We start from the raw sequence: 23,316 nt of genomic DNA on the forward strand, positions 1-23,316 counted from the left end.
CATTCCTGGAGATAGTGGATTAGTATACCGAAGGGATCAATTCTCTTGTAAAACACATTTAGCAGCAACTTCAATGGACAAACTGGCACTTGAAGATTCAAAAGGGAGGTGTTGATGATATACAAGAACGAGGGCACTAAATTGACTTCGCAATGAAAGACAATTTGCCAAGTATAATCGACATCGGCACCTCCCTTAGTTTGGGATCCAGACCCAAATCCTACTCGATGAGGCTAGTATGGCCAGCCTTGCATGGCTGACATCCACCTGATTTCCATTCGGCCTTCAGGTGGGTGTTCCTTACCTTCAGGGTCGTGGTCGTTGGCGGCCCTTGATTGCCCATAATTAGTCTCGGCTTAGGTAAAAAATGGTGCTGCCTGTCCGGGTTGCACGACGTGATCCTTCTGGGCGAGGACAACTGCATAGGGCTGGCCAGACTGCCGAGGGCGGCATTCCACAACGGGATTGGGCAGTGGCTCGAACAAAGGGGGATGAATCATGCATGCTTGTGTTGGGTTGAAGACGGTCAGGAGAATTAGTAATGATACATAATAGAAAGGGAAAGTGCTTCAACATAGATATGCAGTGTTGTGGTTTTCGTCCAGCAGACAAAACAATCCCCAATACCTATCCATTCCAACAGACCAGACTCACCTGCTGAGCGCTGCTGAGCTGTTCGAGCTCCACCAGGGCAGGGTTTCAGCAAGCTAGCCTTCCGAGGATTGGCTCCTATTGAACTACGGGCTCGCGTTCCTTTTTGGGGCTGCATGATGCGCCAAGCAAGCTTGATCTGGCTCGCGTCCGGCGTCCCCTCCGTTTGCAGCTCCGTGTACGGCGCATGTTTTGTTATGATGACCCTTATTGATTGGGCAGCCGGCCTACCTGAGGCACCTGATGCATCTGATGCATACACCCTTCTCAGGCATACCTAGGTACATTAATTGGAGACTTCCAGACCTCCAGACCGATTCTCTTATCCATTGGCATGGAGTGTTGAGGATTCGAGAATGCTGTGCCTCTTGGCTGCCTAGGAAATCTTGGCATCGATAGAAGTATGGGCCCAAGACAATAGTAAGAAGTCGCTCACGCATCGGCCGCTATGCTAGTTGTACTTTCGATTCAGAAGTTCCTCATGCAAACATTATTGGACGGATCCACACCTTTCACCATCCTGGTGTGAGAATTTTTCTTCGGCTGCTGGATGAAGGTTGGCCCTATTGCAGACGTCGCCGTGTAACAATTTCCAGCTGTTGAAAAGGGATGGTCAGAAGCTGGCCTACCTTGCACAGAGCCCGTCGCTTGCATGGTAATATGGTCGTAAAATGTAGCATTTTATTCACCCTAGACGTCGACTAGACGTGGCGTCAGCAGCAAGTAGAATAGGGGGCAGCCAACAACTGTCGAGACGCACTCAAGAGTCATCATCTGGTATCGGCCGACCGACTGGAAGGGGGAAAAAGTCTGTTTAGCGTGGGAAGCCCCATACTTCCAAGGCCAAGCGGACGCTGCCAACTGTACTCCAGCCGGTCATAGAGCTCCTGGAGCCATCTGCTGCTGGGTCACTCAGAGGTGCTGCAGCAACGACATAAATGATAGTACCGGCACTAGGTTTGAACCAGAGGTCTGCTAGTAGGGTCGAGTCATGAGTCTGTCTACTCTGGGGGTAGTCATAGGGAGATGTAGGGGGATAGAAAGGCTGATGGGTGGGTAATATCATATACGATGAGGTTAGGAAGGAACCATCGAGCAATACTTCCTGCTCCTGCGGCGTCAGGCCAACTCACCTGACCGCCGCCGGCTCATCCCAAAACGTCTCCCCAAAAATGATGCTTCAAACTCAAATAATGCGCAGGTTTGATTCGTAGATATGATGCGGATGCTCATAGTTATACTGGAATATGTTCTGCAAATGGGTATCCCAAGATAAATCACACCGCCCATACTAATACAACCTCCCGATGCTACATCTCACAAAACCCATAATGCTCCAACACCGTCCCATGAGGATGAATATATGCGCGCCCAGACCCGAAAAGGTGGAAGCCGGCCAGCATGATCAACATAAACCGGGCAGAAAGGGAAATTCCCCTGTCGGTGTTTGTCATTCAGCCACTGACATGGCCCATAAAAAACGCATATAGGGAATGAGACCAATCAAAGAATGCCTGAGATGCATGAAATGCGAAAGAAAAGGTATCGAACGTAGGAGAGAAACCATGGCGAACAAAAAAGATATGTGGGAGGAATGAAAAGGCGGCTCATAGGTCATGACTCTTCGTTGCATTGGCATGAAAACATGACGACCAAACTAAGCCCATAAGCTAGTAGGCAGATGAAAAAGAAGAAAGACAGAAAACATGCGCCGGTATAGTAGTGTAAAATCAAGGTGCCTCCTTCTATAGAACAGCTCAGAAGGACCGGGAATAAATAAAATAAACAACCCTCCCAAAAGGACCGGGAGAAACACATAAACCACCCGGGTTAATGGTTTTAAGCAGTCGCCAGAGGCAGACAAACAGAAACAGGCAGACCACCATCAGGAATACACAGTCCGGAACAACGTCCGATCAATCCGTCGAGACCATGTATCAGTATCCTTCCTCGCCAGCCTTGCACAGCTTGATCTCGCGAACCCACTCGGATTTCAAGACTTGCGAGGCGTTGATACGGCGGGAAGGATTGGGGTCCAGAATCGAGTAGATCACGTTTCGGCAACGCGCCTGGGAGACATTGTGAGCCAGTGTCAACTTGAAGCGAGGGGTTCGCTCAACACTTACCCGATGCAGAGTTTCAATGGGAGCGTAACCATCCTCATGCTTACGACCCTCCAGATAGCGTTGGTAAAATTCATCCTCATCCTTGCGGGCCACACGCCAGAGATGGCGTCCAGTCCTCATGGCCATGTAAATAACACCCGTCGCCCATACGTCCACCGCCCGAGGGTCGAATTCCTTCTCGACGTATTCCTCCGGGGCGATGTAAGGGGCTGAACCACAGAGGCCCGCAGTCATGTGAGCTTCCTTTTCCCATGCCATGCGGAAGCATTCACCATTTCCGAAATCTGTAATTTTGAGAGCTCCGTGGGTGGTCAATAACAGGTTCTCAGGCTTCAGGTCACGGTGGGCAACACCCATTTCGTGCATGTATTCCACGCCACGCATAAGCTGCTTGAAAAAGCAATCCGCCTCGGCCACTTCCAGTTTTCCGGCCGCCAACACGAGGGTATAGAGATCGCCTCCAGCGCAGTACTCCATCACCTCACAGTAGTCACCTTTGGCATCCTGTAGAAGATCAAGGGTGTGAATGACGTTGGGGTGGCGAAGGGAAGAGGAAATGCAAAATTCCGAAGTTAATCGCTTCTGATACTTCTTCGTCGTCTCCTGTGGCCGACGACGGAACTCTTTCACGGCATACAGCTGTTCAACTTTCGAGTCTCTCGGGTCCACCTTGTGGGAAATCCGAACAATACCGAAGGCGCCACGGCCAACGATTTCCTGGCATTTTCCGTATTTGTCAACCAGCGAAGCGGTGGCGTTGGGGCCGCCCTTCTTGTCGGCGGCTAGCTTATCCCGTTCGTTTTTAAACTGGTCGATCCATGTAGACATAAGTGATAGCTGTTGCTCGTCCACGTGATCATCCTTCTTCCTGCCACCGCCCAGCATGTCACGTAGTAGATCCGTCAGCTTCTCCTGTCGTCTTGCGCTGCGGAGGTGATGGTTATGAGTGCCATCTCCGGGCAACTCGAATCGTTTGTGAACGGGGGCAGCTTCTTTATTATCTTTGCCATTGCTGGACTTTGGCTTCTTCTCGGCCTCCTCTTTCGTAGACGCCTGTCGCGAGGGGGCTCTGGAGGATGGCTTGGAGTTAGGCTTGGAGGAGGGCTTAGAGGTGGGCTTGGATTGTTTGATGCTGGCGTTCGAGGGAGCTTTAATGCTTTCTGTACTGCTGTCTGAGAAGTCGCGATGCGATTCCTGCTCTTTCGGAGTCGACTTCCCAGTATTGGAGAACATGCGAGAGATGCGATTGGCCATGGTAGGTCTAGCGATCTTTGCGGGGGTGGGAGGAACGGGGAGGACGTCCCCGTTCGCGGCGGACAGATTCATGCCCGCTAAAGCACGTGTTACCTGGGGCTCTCCATCTCGGGAATCATAGGAGATCTGTGACGCTGTGGTGGAGGAGACTGCGGAAGGTACTGGTGAAGCAGATTGTGGAGTCATGTGCGGTAGTGAAAAATGAAAAGTACACGGAGGTAAAGAGGCACAAGAATGCCCCCCGTGACAAGGTGGGAGAAAATTAAAAGCCTACAGCACGAAGCTGCAAAGGCCAACGACAATGGCTATGGAAAAGAAATTGAGAGATGAAGAAGAAAGTTGGGAGGAACGGGGGGAGAGGAAGAGAGAAAAAAGTTGCGGTGGCCCCAGTCGGTCGTGGTGGTGGCCTGAGGCGACGTGGTTGTGTTCTTCTAGAGTGACGAAAGTGACTTTGGGTTGTGGAAATTACAATAAAACTTTTTTTTTTTCTTCCTTTTCTTTTCCCTTCCCCTCCGTTTTGTTTAGTCAAAGGGTGGGCAAAATTGAAAAGGGAAAATGAACCAGCGGAAAAATAAAAAATCAGAAAAAGAAACAATAATAATAAAAAAAGAAAAATTCAGTTTAAAGAAAAAAAAATTGAAGCACGGCGCAACAAGGCACGGGAATGCCCAGATGGAACGGTACAGACAAGACTAGGGTCCTTAAAGAAGACTTGGCTCGTTGCCTTGCGAATTCCACTAAAGTTAGGAGGGAAAACAGCTGTTGTGGTGATGAAAATTACCCCGGGGGAAAGGCTCTCGTAAGAAAATAGTGAAGAGTGAGGGAAGAGGGCTCAGCCTAGTCCACCGGGGGTGCCCAGGTTGAAATACCCTAACTGGTACCGTAGTACGCCGCGGGCGTCGCAGGTTGGTGCCGGGCAGGTAACCTAACCTGAAGTATGAGACTCTGGATGATGGAGGCAGTGGTCGAAGTAACCAAGCAATAGTTAGCTGAGGAGCACCTTATGGGGGGGTGGGCTTGCTTAGTTAGTAGTCAGTCCCCTCTTCTTTCTCCTTCCAACTACCTAAAGGAACCACAGGTCTTTTTTAATTATTTCCCCCATTCGATGGATGGAATGATTTAATTATTCTACTTTTTTTTTTTATAATTAAGATCATATTATTAATAATCTTCAAATTGTGGGAACCTGCGTTGACCTCGAATGGATACAAGCCTCTGATTGAGGTTACAAAAGATGAGGGACTTTCCCGTTGTTACCGCATGTGGAAGAAAGGATAGCCCCCTCTCTCTGTGTGTGTCTCTCTCTCCTCCCTCGAGTCTTTGATCTAATCAGTTGGCCGTCTTTCTCTCCTTTTGTGCTTCCCCCAGTGGAATCCCGTGCTTGGGTCAGCATCGAGTAATACCAATAATAATGAAATCAAGGTGAAGGCTCTCGCTACCGCCTCCCGTTCGCAGGTCTGCGTTGGCTTCCTGTTACTGTAACGGTATGGTATCATACAGTTGCAGCCACACTTGTTTCCACTCAACAATATTCTACTTTGGTCTCCGATGTACTATGTAGGTATTTGGTTGCGATTCAAGTTGTTTGTATTTGATCGGCTTCATTGATTGATGACTTCATATGAAGCATTTCTTTAAACCAACACTTGTTCCTCTGAAATAACATCCTGATAACTAGTAAATTTGTGCGTGGAAGAATAGCTGTGACTAGGGTACCTGGTTATGTGGGCAGCAAGTAGTATTCTACGTAGTGCTTAAACCGTAAAGCCGTCACAATACAACAGTGGCGCGGGCGTCTCTGCTCCAGCAGTACTAGTTAAGTGACTGACAACTTACCTGCTTTCTAAAAAAGACAGGGCTCTCCTGTCCTGCAAGACCAAGTCTCCATCCGCTGTAAGATGTAAGATTAATTCGGAAGATCCTTGGAGCTAATACTCCGTTACTGGGGCTGCTTCCGCGTTCACATTCATCAGCTACTAAGCACTTCCTCCGTGTTGCTTTTTTGCTAGCGATGCCGATGTCCAGTCGACTGCTTCGTTGTCCCGTCGTCATTTACGCGCAACCACTCAATGTTAGTTAAGAAAGTAACCGACTGTCAACTTTGCCTTTTCGACATGAATGGGTCCCAGAGCCGATGGGATTGCAGATTGACACTCTCCCTTTCTCTTTTCTTCTAAACCAGCTTGACTTTCCCCTCATTCTGCTACACGAAAATCAGTCGGATGACGTCCGCCTCCCGACCAGTCTCAGCGCTTGGTCTCGCTTGGTCTCGCACATTCTCTTTTCCCTTCCCCCCCTCCTCAAAATCATGACGTTTGTGTCATCGCCGTTGTCCGTATCGAGGATGCGATTAGTCACTGACTCCGGAACGACCTTAATCTTCGGATCACAACACTGCAGATGCCGCACAGCCTCAATCCAACCCTCGGTCCCCGCACATCATGGATGGGGGGAGGGGACCGATGGCTTGGGTGGCTCACTGGCTCGAAGCACGAGTGGTCGGATGTTCGACTAGTATCGAGTATAGTACAATATAGTATTGTAAGTTAGTCAGTAGGTAGTAGGTAGGAGTTGGATGCCTGGCGTATTATCAATACTATTACAGTTCCGAATAATACCTATTACAAAGTAGTTAGTAGTAAAACCAGAACCTTGGCCGGAGCTTCGTGTGGCGGCTCCTCACCAGCGTGGCAGGGCGGAGCCACCATCATCTTCAAGTATGACTCTGATTAGTGATGGAGTGATAGTTAACTAGTTTTAAGTCAGAGCCCATCACTTACTTTGTAAGTTACTCAAGGGTCATGCTACCCGCATGAGGGGTAACATTTCCCCCAAGAAAAGTAAATCATCCATCCAAAACAACACACACAGGTGAAGTAAATCAATTAAGTGGACTGCACCAGAGCGAATACTGTGCTTAGCGGCCAATTTGAACCCTCTTGACCCCCTTTAAAGGGGGGGAAGCATCCACCAGTCGTTGGTTGCATTTCACGGTGGCCTCCTTCTCCATCTATGACCCCATTTCTGGTGCGCGCGCACACTTATGCCAAGCATATATCCTGTCTGCCTACAGCTGGCCATGTAGTGTCTGCTTTAATTCATGCGATCCTGCAGAGTATTTTATGACAATCTTTGAGGGGCTGAGGGTCGCTAGTAGTAGTTCAAGTGCCACTAAACCAGACGGGAAATACAGCCACTGCTATTACTTAGTTGGGTAGGTGGGCTGGATGCCCTCTCGGTGGCACCGATGCTAGTATTCAGCATATGCTACCACTACTACTATCATACTAGATATGTATGATGTTATCGAAACAGCTCCCCGCGCCAATAATGGAAGGTGCTACATGATCCTTCATTCATACTTACATACTACTTTTTATTATCTGGACCACCTGCTGGTAATGGCGCTGCTTCTAGCCAACGGGCTCTATACTTGACCCGCAGAAAGGTAGCATCTGTCTTTGAAGGCTCCTTACTTGGATGTGTCCTGAAGCCTGTGGTCAGATGAAGAAATGACTCTCCGTTTCTTTCCTAACCTCTTGACCTCCGGAGCCTTTTCCTTAGTCTGCGATGGAGGCAACTTTCCTCGATGCACATACCTCCATTTGGGTGTCAGAGACTCGAATTGTCCCGTGGGGCGGGGGCAAGGTCAGCAGGGTCCAAACTTCAAGGGCGAACGGATATCGAAAGTTATCAAACCTCATATTGTTTCCGGAGTTGATTGAGAAGGAGGAGCAGCAGCAGGCCAGGCTGAGTCGGTCGCCGCCTCTCGTACCCCCAAGCGCTTTAAACAAGCAACTATAGGGTGCAAGTCAAGTAACTCTCAAGCCATCTGGCGGTCATTGCTCTGCCGAGCATGTCCATCATTGGTATCTCAGAAAGCAGGGTAATCATCTGCAGCGCTACTATTACCTGGCGACCACTCGGGTGTGTATTATTGCAACAAACACTTCTGCTATTATGCGGACGGGCTAGCGATGTCTTCCGGCTTGTCGCGACTGAACGAAAGGCAATATCCACCAGTGCGCTAAAAGGTTGCAATGACGTGGGTTTCCCATGAACAGCTGCACCGGACCTCGGTCGTAAAGGTATTAGGTTGGCGGACCTAACTACGATTTAGAGGAGGTTACGGAGTACTACTACTGCGTAGCTGACTGGGTATTAGTGCAGTGGGCAAAGGAAGGTAGGGAGGGTTAATGGATTGACAGCCACCCTGGCCCATGTCAAACGCATAGCCCGGATGTTGATTTGCGGAGATCCGCTGATAACGAGCATGCTCCATGAGCGTACCTAGCAAGCTGCTTGCTCCATCGAACCGACTTGTCAGTACTTAGTAGTGACTTACCGAGAGCTAAGATAGCGTCTCATCTTGTTGGGCAAACAAATGCCTCGCAATGGGGCTATTGTCGCTTGCCAGGATTGTTCCACCCAGGGTAGTACGAACGCGAACATCCACACACAGGGAGATTTGGAGCTTTGAAGTTCCCACGCGACGAGGCTAGACTAACTAATAGTTTCGGGGGCAGAAGAAGGGGAGTGAAATGGCCTGCAGGAGCTAACTCGACACCATACCAGTTACTGCTAGTTACACACAGTTTACACTCCTCCTCACTCCCTACAGAACACGCAGTATCGACCACCTATCGGATCCACCATCTACCACCAGTATCCGTGTTCCGGGTGGCAGGATATTATCCAGTGGATATGGAGAGGGAGAGGAAGAGGAATAAATTGAAGGTGCGGTGGAAGCCCCATGCTTTTTTCTTTTTTCCATTTTTCATTTTCCCCCTTCTCCTCTCCACTACTGCATGATGTATCGACGGGAACACACACGGTGGACGGATCGCGTTCAGATTCAATTAGCACGAGGGATTTTTCCCAGCCAATGATAGGAAGAGCGATCCAACGAGAGAAGAAAGGGAGAAAAACGGTCCCGTCGAAATTAGCATGATTGTCCAGTCCGCGATGCAGCTCCAAGTGGGATGGGATGCACCACACCGAGTGGGTCGGTTCCGAGGACTCTCATGTCTTGTCTACATTACTAGTCCAAGGACACTAAACCTGGCCGAGTCATGGTGGAAAGCTAAGTATTGGAATTTAATCACTGATTCATTCACGGTTAGTCTAGATATTTCCCCTTCCTCCCCGGTTTTGCAATCCGGTGTATAGATAGTACGTACCCTAATTTTTCTACTGAAACCCGGGCAAGGGCTCCATTTTAATAGATGTCCCCGCCAGTGGGGGAATGTGACGGTGTACCGATCCAGCTTGGTGCGTGTGTGAGACAGAGATACTATCCAGTTTCTCATCAGTAAGAGAAAGAGGGAAAGGAGAGAGAGGGAAAGAGGGATAGAGAGAGCTGAGCTCTGGATCTTCCATGAGCTAGACCTAAGGAGCTGCAAGAGCTACAGCTTGCTTTTTTATTTTATTCTATTTTCTATTGTTTTTGGGTAATTACAAACTAATACGTATAGCTTTGCAGTCCAATCTCGATGGGACGATGGTATATCAGCAATCTACGGAAGTGAGGCCACATCTTCCGTACGGTAGAAGATGCAGTAGTTGATTGTGATTTGGACCGGATCGCTGATAAAATCCATGGATGATTTGGTGGGATCAACCCTGGCTTCGGCTACATACATCTGCGGGCGCGACCAAAAAGCAAAAAGGTGAATGAACAGATCGGCATCGTATCGCCAGCCAGCTTACTTGCTATAAATGGTTATAATCATCATTTGGTCAATCAGTTTACTGATCAGAGGCAAGAAAACAGAAAAGTAAGTGAGAAACGAGAAAGCATAATCAAAGACTACTACTTGTGTAGTACTACTTAGGAGTAGTACTAGTACTAACTGAAGAAAGTTGAACTGGCAATCATAGTTGGGGAGGGGAAAATTCCACGAGGAAAAAAGATGATGGAACGTTCGGAAACGAGGAACAACCGCTTTCCGATACGGTTTCCGGCTAAGAAATACCCACGAGTGGATGTGGATGTTTGTTCCATGGATACGGATGAGGTACGCGTGCAAACTAGTGCTGTTTCTTACTTCCTCCTCCTCCTCATCTTTTTCCTTTTCTTCTCCTCCTGCCGAAAAAGACCCGGCCGAACCCCAGCCTGGTTATGGATACAAAGATGGAGAATAAGTCCGGAGTACTCCGTACTAGGGTAGAAACGGACTTAGTTAGAAGCAGGGGAAATAGAGTCTGTCTGGGTTGACTTAGGCACCACCGTCGGCCAAATTGATGACAATATGGCATGGTATTTGTTATTACTACGGGAAAAGAAAAGAAAAGAAACACTGCCAAAGCTAAAGCTAAAAGCCTAAGCCTGTCAGGTAGTAAAACCTAGGTATCTACGGAATTTAGTAGGCATCTAACTACTAGGTATCTATCTAGTAAAAGAGGGAGAAAAGAGAGACAGCTCTTGGTTGACCGCTAGTATTCCGATCAGACAACCCCATCATTTCATTTCATTTCATTCCATTTCATTTCCATTTCATCCCACGGAAACAACAAGGGATTAATCCATCCATGCTTTTCAGCCCTTGTCATTTCCCCTGCGCGCACTGATGGGATGATCGAAACTGCTAGACAGGCGACCGCCACCCGAGTGATGAACATGAACATGGATCCCGATGACGGGGATGATAATGCCAGTCAACAATGACGCCGGGGTCCTCGTAATGCCAAATACGGGTGCTGTTCGCTACCCTTCTTTTCTTTCCTCTTCCCTGTCAAGTATGGTGAGTATCCAATCCAGGACCAGCGATCAATTGCAGGCTGAACCATTCTGTGGCGGGAGAGAGTAACTTGCCATGTGGTATGATGAAAACGAAATGGATCCCCGAACATCCTTAATTTCATCGTCATGGATGCTTTGCTCCGTATTTCCTCCCCTCCTTCCCCCTCCAATATGCGGGAATCGAGACAGCCACCGCATGGTGATCAACCACCCGTCAGTCACCCTGTAGCTAGGGTACCTAGTAGAGACACTGAGAGAGGTCCTTGCGATCCATACAATTGGTTCTAATTCACAGAGAAATGCAGCATAAAGCAGCAGCAGAAACCTGAGCTACAGCTACTCACAACTTCAACTGTTATCTCTACCTAACTACAATGCTTGCTTGCTTGCTTGCTTCTTGCTTTCGTATCTTCAAAGATGATCTTCCCCTCCTTCCTCCATCTTCCCCCTGGTTGGATATTCCATTGCGGGATATGACTTCACAGGCACACGGACTCCGCGCACCCCGTCCAACCCAACGTTCATAATCCAACAGCGACAAGAATGGAGTCAGTGGTGGCTTGGGATGCGGGTTCATTCGCCCGGATTCCGGTAGCAGTGGGGAGGATAACTGTTTAGTTTGCTGGTCCTCCTCATTCTAGGATCCCTCTCCACGTAAACTAGCCGAAGAGAAGCGAATGACTGGACGGGTAAGCCGGTTCAAGCTTTTCGTCGCATCCGCGTGTTCCTTACCCGAGTCAGATTAAGCTGCTGCTGCTGCTTCCATTTCTCCCTATATCTACTGATTTACAAGATACTGCAATGGCTGTGGAGTTGAAACTCTACATGAAGGACGGTGTGGGACTGACTGCAGCAACTCCCGGAATTGCCTGCCCTTCCTTCGCCCGACGATCGGACAACTGCTGTTGCTGCTGCTGCTTCGTCGGGATCGATGTATATGCCCAACTAAACTGTCTACTAACTTGCCTAATCTTAACCAACTAATTGACTAGTTAACTACTACTAAGTTAGTATGACACTCAAAAGGACAACTCGCACATATGCCCGGCAACACGGCACATTTTCATGTCGAAGTATCAGCTGATTGTGATCGGAGACATAAATCTTGATCATACGGAGAAGAGACACTTGAGACTGAAAAGAACTGAGCAGTTCTAACATCTCGGACCATCGCCTTCATATGTATGCGTTTCTTTCCGACTCCCTGACTGACTCGACATATTGCTTGCGCTCCGATTCAAGTTTGTCCAGCAAATCCGTGACGAAAAACAACAAAGCCCACCCACCAAGACCGGGTATAGACTTGGCTTTCTCTCTCTCATCCTGCGAAAGTGAAAAAAAGGAAAACAGCCAAGCTGCCCGTGCTGTGCAGACCAGAAACGGCCCGAGTTCCTCTGACCGTATCTTCAACAATATTTTTGTTTTTTTTTTTTTTTTTTTTTTTTAAGTTGATCGCCCCGTGAGTCACTCACTCGCTGCGAGAGCTGAGCTTACTTGGCACAAGCACAACTCGTGTTCTGGCGCACGGCTTAAGCCGACCCGTTGAACACAGCCTGCTTCTCTCTCTCCCTCTCTGGTTACCCTCGCGCGAAAGGAAGGAAGGAAACAGTCAGATGATCCATGCCAAATAGCATTCTTGGAATTAAAAATAGGGTCATAATGGAGATCCTTGTGGTGTGTGTGTACTCTTGGTGCGATGGAATGGATTAGGTAAGGCACATATAGTTAGCGGCCATCAACGGGAGAAGGGAAGGCAGCGAACAACAACACCATATCCCGTCACGTCTCCTCCGGGCATGCCGCCATTGGTGTCTTTCAAATCGCTCATCAGCAAAGAGCCAGGAACACCACACCGATAGGACCTGATGGAAGAAGGAGGGCGGCGGCGGCGGTGAGTGAGTGAGTGAGTGAGCAAAAGGTCTGGCCAGGCCGTGGCGAATTACTTCACCGTGAGTCAGGGCGATGTCATGCCCGCCGTTTTGAGCTCATCTGTGGTTGAGATGATATCGAACCAACATGTAGCTTCTAGAGCTTTGTGATTTCCCTGTCGTGGGAGCTGTTGGCTTTGATGCTGATTTGCTATTTGGGGGTCACTATGTCTGGGTCGCCCGTTGCAGCCAAACCAGCCCTACCATGTGTATGCAAACTAACTGCGCAGCAGTAGCAACAGGGACTGACTGAACACAGCATGGCTGCCTTAGACAATTGGCTCCATACATCTAACTACAGTGTAACTGTTATCCAAAGATGACGATTGAAAGCATATCGTGACACCATCACCATCATTATCCCCACAATCAATCACCTCATCCCTCTCACAATGACCTACTGTCTGTTGTAGTAGTACAGCAGCAACAGCACTCAATAGATACTCACTTTGCACCCAAGCAAAGTCTTGACATCAAAGCAAAGAATAGCAACATTGAAACAAATGACATCTTCCCCAAACCTAAACCCCAAACCCAATCTTTCATCCCCATCAACCTGACATCAATCTTGCATCAACCCTCCATCACCACATAGAACCAACTATAAATACCCCCCCATTAATCACTGTTGCATAGCTTTACCTATCTCAAACCCTATCTCCAACCAACAACCCAATATATTATCAAATCAAACCATCCCAAACTGAAACAAAGCTACTACGCAGCAACAACCAAGATGTCCAACCAATACGAACGTCAAGCCGAAGACCTCTACGAGGCCGAGAACGACCCGTCCCCGGTATCTGGCACCTTCCGGGATAACTCGTACGCACATGAGACGCGATCGAATCTGAAGAATCAGGTCCCCGTGACTCGGGACGATGATGTCTATGAGGATCCGATGCAGCCGCCTTATTCGAATACGGATCAGCAGCTTGGTATGTTCTTCCTTTCTTCCATGATGGAACAGATGATTATGCGTTTAGTGTAAGAGGAATAGGTGCTAACGATAACTGCTTTGTTGTACAGCTCAAGATGAAGACGAGGCGATTGATCAGAGTAATGTGATTCAGGGAAGGACGAGGGGCGCGAAGCCGCAGACTCAGAACCAGTATAATGAGGGACCTGATGAGGATGAGTTGCCGGATGAGGTGTTGTATGGCAATGTGGGGACTTCGAGTACTCGGTATGCTTGATTGATCACATTTTCCATATGTCGATGAGTGTGGATGATGGGAAGGGTGTATTGAGTTATGTTGTGGTTTGTTTTTGTGATTATGGTTGATAATATGGGTAATTATGTGATATATGTAAATTATCTCTGGGAGGACATGTATGCTCTCAATCATGTATGCTCTCAATGTTCCATTTTTGGAAATTATACATAATGATAAGACGTCAAGTCATAAATTCGTCTGTCTCATACTGACCTGATCAAGAATTTGTGCCCGTTTCTCGCTTGGTCGCTGTCAGGGCCGGACGCGGACCGGTGTCGGGTTGAAATCAGGTCTGCGAGCAATGTGCTTATGTAGCTATGACACTTGTGGCTCGAGTAACGGACCTGTGGCATGTGTCGACAGTAAGGGACCCCGGTGAAGGCCTCCGCCGCACCGGACCGTTACTGCACGACGGCTCTCTTGAGGTCATTGGGATGCAGGAGGGGCTGATCCCGCTATCGCATGGATGCTTGTTTGTGGAAGCTCGACAATTAAAGCTTGGGGCTCGCTTCGACTCAGATCCATGAGCGAATAGGGTGTTAATGGATTTTCAAGTCGGTTTCATGATAGAACCCGAGTCTGTTATCGGTTAGATGACATCCAACTAGACAACGTTGAAAGCACATACCACGAACTGCTCCAGAGACTCTTCAAAGAGCTCATTGTTCACACCAATACCACCTGGATGCTCGGCGGGAGATAACGGGTTCTTGACCACTAGAAGTAGAGGTGGTCAGCGTACAGCTGTAGAGGGAGTCATCGTCGTAAGCTAAGCCAGAGCGTACCGTATTCGACGTAGAGATTGATGTAGATTTGCTGCAACGCAACACGCATGTTTGGACTCTTGAGGTCCGTCAGCATGACGAACTTGATGTTGGTCGGAGTTTCGTAGTAGTGGAGCTTGTATTGGCTCGTGCGGTAGGTAACAAAACTATCAACGTGGCCGAGTTGTTAATGACTGTCCTCGCAGTCGAGGTGCCTCGTCGCTGTAGTATAGTGTCCTTACTTGTCGTCCTCGCCTCCTAGCTTACGAACCATGTTGCGCAGGGAGAAAACAGTACCGAAGATGAGCTTGGCATCGTCGTCCGTGGCGCGCGCAGTTTGGCCTAATGTTGCGGGGAGACCCGGAGTAGATGTTTCGGAAGTCGGTCGTGAGGACTTGCTGCCAGTCATGGAGGTTGGGCGTGGGAGCCAGCGCCGATTATAGATGCATTCAGCTAGGATGGGAGAGACCGGGTTAGCAACGTCAATTGGAATGGCTGGGGATGGGTGGATGGATGCGAGGGAGGTACCATGACGATCGAAGATATAGAAGGAGTAAACAACCATGATGCCGACAGGGGAAAGTAGCGAAGGTAACGGATTAGAGACGAACAGTCTATATTTGGAGCGTCACAGAGGTGGCTTGAAACGTGTCTTCCGGACGATAGAGATTCAAGATGATGAGCCCCAGAAAAGGAGATCGAGAGCGGGTCTGACGGGAGGGGGAAGAAGGGGAGAAGGTTAAGCTGATCAGTTGAATTAGACTCGGGGATCTTACTCGTGGGCGGTGAGTCGCTCAGATCCACGGATTCTCGATCCAATGCAATAAAAAAAAAAACAAAATAAATAAAACAATCCAATTATATGCTGAACTCCCCCATTTGAGGATTCCGTTTGTGGTTGATGAGTTGTAGGCTGAGGATATATCGAGCAGATCGTCAAGTGATGCTTTGATGTTCAATAAATCGTGCCTATCATCATTTCTTCGGGGAAATTCTGGATTAACGCCTCGTAATGCTTAGTATCAGCCTTACATAAATCTGGTGCCCTGGGCATCCACCACTTCTTCAACCACCACGATTTCCCCTCTCAATCCCCCCCCCCGTCGATCTCTTTCAGCTCTCTCCCTCTCTTCGATCCTGTCTTTTGATCTCACACCGCAACCTTGAGGAGAAGTAACCCTTTTCTAACTCCTCCTCTTCTTCCCGGAGTCCCTGTTCCACAGCACTGAATCCTTCTTCAGTCGGTCCCTCTTGCCATAAATCTTGACTTCGGCGCAACGGCTGCTTATCTCCATTGCCTCGTAAACCCCGATCTTTCCCCACACTTCATCACAGGTAACCGTCATTTTTTCTCTTCTCGTCACGGCCGACCCAAGTCTGCCAAGTTCCGATCTTTGTGTGAAAACACTCGGGACCCTAAATCCTTGCCGCGGTGGTTCTGTCGTCGACATCTTCCAATGGCCTCAGGGGACGCCGAGCTCCCCCAGCAGGATGCCAGCCCGATCACCACCGAGCGGCCACCTCTGCCGCCATTTCGCTGTGTGTGAGTTGCACTGCTTTGCTCGTCTCATCTTCCGAATCTGCCCTCAGGCCTGTCTCTGGCTTTCTTCAACCGTGCACTCATTCTTCCCGGATGCTCCTACATGGGGATACTGATTCACATCGACCTCGGAAATTAGTTCCACCCCTTCCTACGAAAGTCCCCAGAGACATCATCGCCGGAACCCAATAGTCAGGCGTCCAGTCAAGGTATGTATTCTTTGCCCTGATAATACGCTCTCATATGTGCTGCTTTTGATTACCGCTTATTACAACGCCTGCCTCTTGATTGTATAGCTCTCTCGCTAATCGTTGTTACCAGGAAACGCTGAATGCTCGATCAGAGTATTATACCAGCCAGGATGATGGCACTGCTGAGCACCGGATCAATCAATATGTGATCAAGCAAGAGATCGGCAGAGGATCATTCGGAGCAGTGCATCTTGCCACTGACCAGTTTGGAAACGAATATGTACTTGCCCCTGCGCAACATCATCTCGGGTATCTCCTGAAGAAGCTGACCGAGAATGCACCGTTCAGGCTGTAAAGGAATTCTCCAAGGCTCGTCTACGAAAACGTGCCCAGTCGCATCTTCTGCGCAGGCCCCGAGGCCCTAAGCGTCCCTCAGATGGATTCAACTCCCCACTGCATCGCCGCCCGCCGGGTGGGGATGAGCACAAGGAAAACGCCCTCTACTTGATCAAGGAAGAAATTGCCATCATGAAAAAGCTGAATCACAACAACCTTGTATCTCTCATAGAAGTCCTCGATGATCCTACAGAGGACTCACTATACATGGTCATGGAGATGTGTAAGAAAGGAGTGATCATGAAGGTCGGGCTCGAGGAACGAGCAGATCCTTATGATGACGACCAATGCCGCTGTTGGTTCCGCGATCTGATTTTAGGAATCGAATACCTACATGCGCAGGGTATTGTACATCGCGATATCAAACCGGACAATTGTCTATTGACGAGTGACGATGTCTTGAAAGTCGTTGACTTTGGAGTGTCGGAGATGTTCGAGAAGGATTCAAACATGTTTACCGCAAAGTCAGCAGGCTCTCCTGCCTTTCTTCCGCCGGAACTGTGCGTCGTGAGACACGGTGATGTCTCGGGCAAGGCTACGGACATATGGTCTATGGGGGTCACACTGTACTGCCTTCGATATGGCAGGCTCCCGTTCGAGAAGCAAAGTATCTTTGAGCTTTACGAAGCCATCAAGAACGACCCTGTTGTATGCGAGGGAGAGACCGACGAGAACTTCAAGGACTTGATGTTCCGAATCCTGGAGAAAGACCCGGCTAAGCGGATCACGATGGAGGAGTTGCGGGTAGGTGAAGCAAAAACGCTGCCTGTACGCCATTATCTTACTCATAGACTGCATACAGGAACACCCTTGGGTGACGAAGAATGGACTTGATCCTCTTCTACCAGAGAGCGAGAACACCGCTGAGATCGTCGGTCTGCCCACAGAAGAAGAGATGAACTCCGCCATTACGAAAACTATTGGTCACGTCATGGCCGTGGTAAGTTGATAACCTCATTGAAGATACTACTGTCGTGACTGGTAAGTTTCAAGCTAACAATTCCAATAGATCAAGGCGGTTACGCACTTCAAACGACTGATAGATCCGGCAAAGGCAGACCCGCCCATGCAGAGCATCCTTGGTCAAGAATACGAGACGCACTTTGTTGAGCCTCCAATGGAGATGGAGCCAGAGGAGAGCTTCACAGCCAGCGGCAATATGCCCATACTCAACAAGAGCCAGAGTCTGAACATGTATAATAGGCGACCGTGGGAACGTGATAACGTGTTGCAAGGCTTCCATCAGCGTCGCGACGATCTAATTCCCAACCAGCTTACCGACAGCAGCGAGTCTCTCAGCCATCACAGTAAACCCGGACCTGCGCCAGGCAACAACGGCAGAAATGCTTCCAGAATGGAGCCTGAACGGAAAGATTCCGGGTCTATTCGCAGTCACAATATCGCCGGAGGGTCGATTGACGATTTCCAATCCAACTCCAACCCTCAGTCCCCGTCTCCTTTCGTCCCGCTATCCCGGGCTAGCTCGGTCACCACAAAGCGCAGCGTTGAAGGAACCCGTGGCCATGCACGCGATCCTCTGGAGGAGGAATTCCCGTTCCTATACATTGGACCATCAACATACACCGGCTCGTCCAACGAACCCAACATGGATACTGACACCGATCCCATCTCCGAAGAACCTGACACCATGATATCTGCCGAACCCGACGAGATGGACGTCGACGTATCCCATCCAATTGTAAGCGAGTCTCCCGGTGCCGCTGATTTCGACATCTACGAGACCGCCTATCGACAAGAAATTGAACGCATCCGGACCCGCACCCTCCCCCGGCAAGGCACCATTCCCAAGATGTACCTCACCCGCCGCGTGGAAGGACGAGACGATGTGAAGAAACTCGTGGGACAACATAGCCCCGATTCACCTATAGCATCAGGCCGAAAGAACACAGGCCTAAGCCTGAGCTCTGCAGTAAGCGCCATCAGACTTCAATTGGAGCAACAACAGCGACAACAAGAACAAAAAGCACAGCAGGCTGCAGAGAATCAAAAACCGGCCGCACTTCGCCCATCTGCGCCATCTGCCTCGGGTGGCATTCCGGAGCCAGTCGCATCGTTGTCTGCGGCGGCTGGTACCACCACAACTAGTGCCCCTGAGACATCTAATCCATCAGATATCTCCTCGACAACCAGATTAAGGTCCTTGCTTGATCGGGTCAGGAGTAGTCAGGACCCGTGATCGAGAGAATGATGGGAGAGGACTGCTCTGGGTATAGGTCGACAGCGGGCAACTACGGAGTCATGTCTAGTATAATAGAAAGGGAATCATTATTACCGTTGCATGCAGCAGCCAGAAGGAAGAGAAATACCTGGCGACACATTCATCCCCTACTGTACTTATGTCAGATAATAGTATTTCTGACAAGCTTAGATGCAGCAGTGTAATGCAAAATCCTTAAAACACTCGGTATGAATAATAATCATGCAACGAACAATCACCAGCCAGCCACAGGCTCGACGGCGACCCAATACATATTACGATGCCCAAACATTACAGTGAAGCCGTGCTAGAGCTAGAGATATTACATCTGACGTCTACGCATTTGGAGCTGTGCTTGAATAGTGCTTGCTCCTCTTCAACTTCTTTTGATCCTCTGTTCGTCTTTCTTCAATATGGCACGATGACCTCTTGAAGAGAGAACTGAAAAGCTGTACATATAACCTTGTCAAGATCTGATCACTAAAAGAATTAGTAATTATACAATATATTATGTCCTGACCATAGAAGAACCACACGCTCAGAGACAGCGGAGAGGGTCAAGGCAGAGGAAGAGGAAGAAAAGTTGGCCAGTGGAGAAGAAGCCACAAGCGGAAGAAGAGAAGAATGACAATAAGAGAGACGGAGGGAGAGGAAGAGAGAGAGCACATGATGTAGGACAAGGAAGATTATGCCCAAAACAAGGAAAGTCAATATGTCACGTCATATTCATGAAGTTCGTATGAATGGAGACTTTGGAATAGTGCTCCGAAAGCCCGATGATGTGTGCAGAATTCAATATGCATGGAAGATCATCAACTCAGTGCATCATTAAGGTGCATGTACGCATAAGGAGAAAAAAAGAACGCAGGAAATTGATCAAGGAAAGTGGACCAATCAGGCTTTTGGTGACGAGGTTGACCGACTTTTGCACAGCTTTAGCCAGATACGCGCAAGTTAAGCCAGCCCAGAGAAAGTAAGATTGGACATGTCTGTCGGACGCTTCAACTCGGTCATAGGGATATTGATCCGCCAAGCATGAGCAATCAAATTGTCCATCAAGCCGCCCCGCCGAAGAGCGGGACCCCGATGCGCAATAATGTGAGATGGGAAAAAGAAGAAAATAACGTATGAAGGATGTGGCGCTCATTGCCTTGCTTCTTTACATTCCGATCTGCTTTTTCCTGGTGAGGGATTCCGAACCAATGCTAACTATCGTTCATATTCAATGTTGTAATTTGTCCGTCATGCCATGATGAACCGGGAAATCGGAGACGCTGTGTGCTTACTCTTCATGTCATTCCGGCCTATTCTCTGGTTGTTTGGATATGGGTAGATCGGAGGCTGGTGTGGGCGGTTCATCTGGATATCTGCTAGTAGGATGTATGAGACTCCTCCGGTTGCTTTGTGAGAAAGGATGTCTGTCCGGTGGGAGAGGCTCAAAAGGCACCCCCGGTTCCCGTCGTATGAGTGGTGTATCTCTATGACCTAAATGTAGGGTTCCGGGTGATGGCAAAGTCTGTCTCAAATCCGGACGCGGTAGCTCTCGCATCGAAGAGCCTATGTCTTGATTCGGCATATCCCTTGGCCGCTCGTCGCTACTCGGTCCCATCAACGAAATTGGCCTCCCCGGCGGAGGAACGTAGTGCATTTCATGTCGTGGTAATTCCGGCGGGCGACTGCTGCTGGCCTGGGGCGAAAATGACGGCAACCCTGGTGCGACTCCGGAGGGACTAGTGGGCGTAGACGAAACTTTCAGCTTGTGAGATCCAGACCGCCGTGGAGGTGGATATGTTTCTCCACGAGCCTCAGCAGCTGCCTTGCGCCGTTCCGATTCAGCCTTACTAGGCCGTCCACGCTTCCGTGGAGGCTCTCCTCTGGCAGTGACGCTCTCCGAACTTGGGGACAAGAGGGCCGAAGCTCCACTTTCGCTACTGTAAGAAGCGGTGCTCGTCGCAGGGCGTGGTTGTATCGCACGCGGGGCACGAATTGCCCTGTCAGAAGGAATTAGGGGCCTCTTGCGCAAGACGCTACTGCTTTCTAGAGGAACGGTTGCTGGTACTGAGGGTTCATGGGGTTGCGGGGGAATCGAGCCGAGGCTGTGAGTGACGGATAGTTGAACATGTTGTAGCATGTTACAGAACGCTATTTGACAGGAATTGAGGGAGCGACCTGGACAGAATCGGATCAGCAATGCTAAGTCAACCATCCAGAGCATGAAAGGCTGTCCTCGTACGCAGTCAATGCGAACAGGAAGTGAGTCGCATTAACTCAAGCTGCCCGGGGCAGAGGACAAGCGGAAGGTGCTGGCAGATCTGTACCTGGAGGAAGGGGTATATCCGCCCAGCTTGGGGTAATGTTGAAATCCCTGATCATTCTGACAAGATGGCTCGAAGGCACTCGGGCCTTCTTCAGAATCTCCGTAAGCAGAGTGTACTAGAGCCAGACATACCTCCGTCAGCAAAAGCACCGGTAATTGCGATGACAGAGGGACTTGTTATAGGAAGAGGGGCGAGGATTGGAGGCCCTACCTTCTCCTCCTCAGTCCATGGCCTCTCTGGTTGATTCGACATAGCCAGCAGACCATGGAAGTATAAGGAGGCGGTTTACCTGCTTGATAAATGACCAAACACACGAACCGAATGTAAAACCGATCCCAGAATCTAGACTGGAAGCAAGATATAAAGAGTGACGCGTCACGCGACTACGGATGTAGAACAGTCAAGAGCAAAGCACAACGCCAACCAGGTCGACACGCACCAAGCACGAATCGACGAGGGACCGAAGAAACGATAACAAGAAAGAAGGAAAAAAAAAAAAAAAAAAAAAAAAAAAAAAAAAAAAAAAAAAAAAAAGGGAAGAACAGAATTGCCACGGAGCCTCCCAAACGGAACGATGCGTCTACACCAGTGAGTGTATCAACACGTGGGTTCTTAAATAGAGATGCAAAAGCAAGCTAGGAGAGCAGCGAATAAATGTCAAGAAAGAGGAAGAGGATCAAAACAATGGTCAGCAAACGAATGAAAGGAAGATGAGCCGTTGCACATGGGTTGAATAGCAGACATTGAAAGTCAAATAATCGTTCACTGAGGTAGTGGAACACATGAGAGATCGCAAGGGTAAAAGCAAGAAGACGGCGTAAGGAGAGGCTATAGAAACAAAACAACCCAGTAGGAACACCTCCGAATGGATAACAGTTGCCTCTGCGATTTCAGGCCACTGCGTGGAACAAAGGCTTGGAAAGGTTCCAAAAGGAGGAAAGAAGAAGAAAACAAGGGGAATAAAAAAAAGAAAAAGATTTAAAATCAAAAGAAAAAATAAAGGGAACGGAGATAAAAATAAACGATGGAACCAAAGTGGATCGTGGCCCTAAGAGAGAAACGTCAGGGCAGTTGGCTGCCGTCGTCGCTGGAGATCGAATGGATTTCTGGAAAGAACAGTTTCAACGGTGCATACTGGTACCACCTCGAGGGTGAAAACGAATGTAAGAAGAGGAAAAGGGGGGAAGAGAGACGCTCGACCAGTAGTGAGGTAACACCGTACCCTCTCAAAAACGTTTTCTAGCCAAACGGACTTTTTAAGTCGGGGCTGCGCAGGAGAGCACTGGTGCAGATGCCAGACATGCGGCCGGTTGGCAAGAGGAAGGCTGCAGGGACTCCTATTCTTTAGTTCCTCCTCTACCTTGCGACCTGCAACTTTTGGAGAGTCGAAGACGAGAAGAGAGCCACAATGGGTCAGAACTTAAGTGACCCGAATCAAGGACAGCGGACCCCAACCTGCCAGAGAGGGACTAGACCGGAAGCTACCGAGAAAAGGATAGTGTTTCAAGAGCGATGGTTTCAAAAATGCCATCAAGTGTCGGTGGCATTTGTAGTAGAGGGGAAGGGGAAAGAGGGGAGGGAAGCCAGCCGCACGCTCAACTGGGAGGGGCGCGTTAGCTCTGGAATCTCCGAGCCAGTTCGAATAAGACCAGGAGGGGTGCCAAAAAGCAGCGAAAGGCTAAAGATGCATGAAAGCTGGGAAAACGATGTAAACCCGGACGGGTAACAAGAGCAGGGGGGCCACAAGACCAAAACCGACTCGGCGTGAAGAAGCAATGCAACAACAGCCTGCGGCTACTGCTGTACGCGCTCTGGCTACGAAATCAGACAAAGTTAAAGTCCTGTGCACTAGAAAAGGGGTGGATAAGTTGAGTGGACGATAGCAAATGAGATGAGAAGTAAAGAAATAACATAAAATTGGGGGGGGGGGGGAGAAATAATATAATAATAATAATAAATATAAGGAAGAAA

General features: G+C 49.1%; 7 protein-coding genes across 7 annotated transcripts; 4 read left to right on the forward strand and 3 right to left on the reverse strand.

Moving 5' to 3' along the window:
- Positions 1-620: 620 nt before the first annotated feature.
- BO83DRAFT_378362 (uncharacterized protein) lies at positions 621-1,263 on the forward strand. Its single transcript, XM_025531232.1, has 2 exons — positions 621-1,102; positions 1,161-1,263. The coding sequence occupies exon 1, from the start codon at positions 768-770 to the stop codon at positions 930-932; it is 165 nt and encodes a 54-aa protein (XP_025388088.1). The 5' UTR covers positions 621-767; the 3' UTR covers positions 933-1,102; positions 1,161-1,263.
- Positions 1,264-2,588: 1,325 nt separating this feature from the next.
- On the reverse strand, positions 2,589-4,217 carry BO83DRAFT_417116 (serine/threonine protein kinase SAT4; the record flags this gene model as incomplete). Its single annotated transcript, XM_025534733.1, has 1 exon — positions 2,589-4,217. One exon carries the CDS (start codon positions 4,215-4,217, stop codon positions 2,589-2,591), a length of 1,629 nt encoding a protein of 542 aa, XP_025388089.1.
- Positions 4,218-7,201: 2,984 nt separating this feature from the next.
- On the forward strand, positions 7,202-7,771 carry BO83DRAFT_378365 (uncharacterized protein). Its single transcript, XM_025531233.1, has one exon. It carries the CDS (start codon positions 7,544-7,546, stop codon positions 7,754-7,756), a length of 213 nt encoding a protein of 70 aa, XP_025388090.1. The 5' UTR covers positions 7,202-7,543; the 3' UTR covers positions 7,757-7,771.
- Positions 7,772-13,437: 5,666 nt separating this feature from the next.
- BO83DRAFT_398723 (uncharacterized protein) lies at positions 13,438-13,897 on the forward strand (the record flags this gene model as incomplete). Its single annotated transcript, XM_025533277.1, has 2 exons — positions 13,438-13,639; positions 13,731-13,897. 2 exons carry the CDS (start codon positions 13,438-13,440, stop codon positions 13,895-13,897), a joined length of 369 nt encoding a protein of 122 aa, XP_025388091.1.
- A 582-nt stretch (positions 13,898-14,479) lies between these two features.
- On the reverse strand, positions 14,480-15,247 carry BO83DRAFT_388666 (TRAPP subunit BET5; the record flags this gene model as incomplete). Its single annotated transcript, XM_025532764.1, has 4 exons — positions 14,480-14,497; positions 14,547-14,635; positions 14,704-14,849; positions 14,925-15,247. The coding sequence occupies 4 exons, from the start codon at positions 15,245-15,247 to the stop codon at positions 14,480-14,482; spliced, it is 576 nt and encodes a 191-aa protein (XP_025388092.1).
- A 521-nt stretch (positions 15,248-15,768) lies between these two features.
- On the forward strand, positions 15,769-19,241 carry BO83DRAFT_378370 (putative calcium/calmodulin dependent protein kinase). Its single transcript, XM_025531234.1, has 6 exons — positions 15,769-16,225; positions 16,362-16,431; positions 16,544-16,693; positions 16,762-17,553; positions 17,612-17,749; positions 17,819-19,241. The coding sequence occupies exons 1-6, from the start codon at positions 16,140-16,142 to the stop codon at positions 19,004-19,006; spliced, it is 2,424 nt and encodes an 807-aa protein (XP_025388093.1). The 5' UTR covers positions 15,769-16,139; the 3' UTR covers positions 19,007-19,241.
- A 1,080-nt stretch (positions 19,242-20,321) lies between these two features.
- Positions 20,322-21,597, reverse strand: BO83DRAFT_398726 (putative AT DNA binding protein; the record flags this gene model as incomplete). The annotated part of the gene is made up of 3 exons (XM_025533278.1): positions 20,322-21,196; positions 21,346-21,460; positions 21,556-21,597. 3 exons carry the CDS (start codon positions 21,595-21,597, stop codon positions 20,322-20,324), a joined length of 1,032 nt encoding a protein of 343 aa, XP_025388094.1.
- Between the last annotated feature and the right edge of the window lie 1,719 nt (positions 21,598-23,316).

This window comes from Aspergillus eucalypticola (assembly GCF_003184535.1).
Source record: "Aspergillus eucalypticola CBS 122712 chromosome Unknown BO83scaffold_12, whole genome shotgun sequence".
NCBI lineage: Eukaryota > Fungi > Ascomycota > Eurotiomycetes > Eurotiales > Aspergillaceae > Aspergillus > Aspergillus eucalypticola.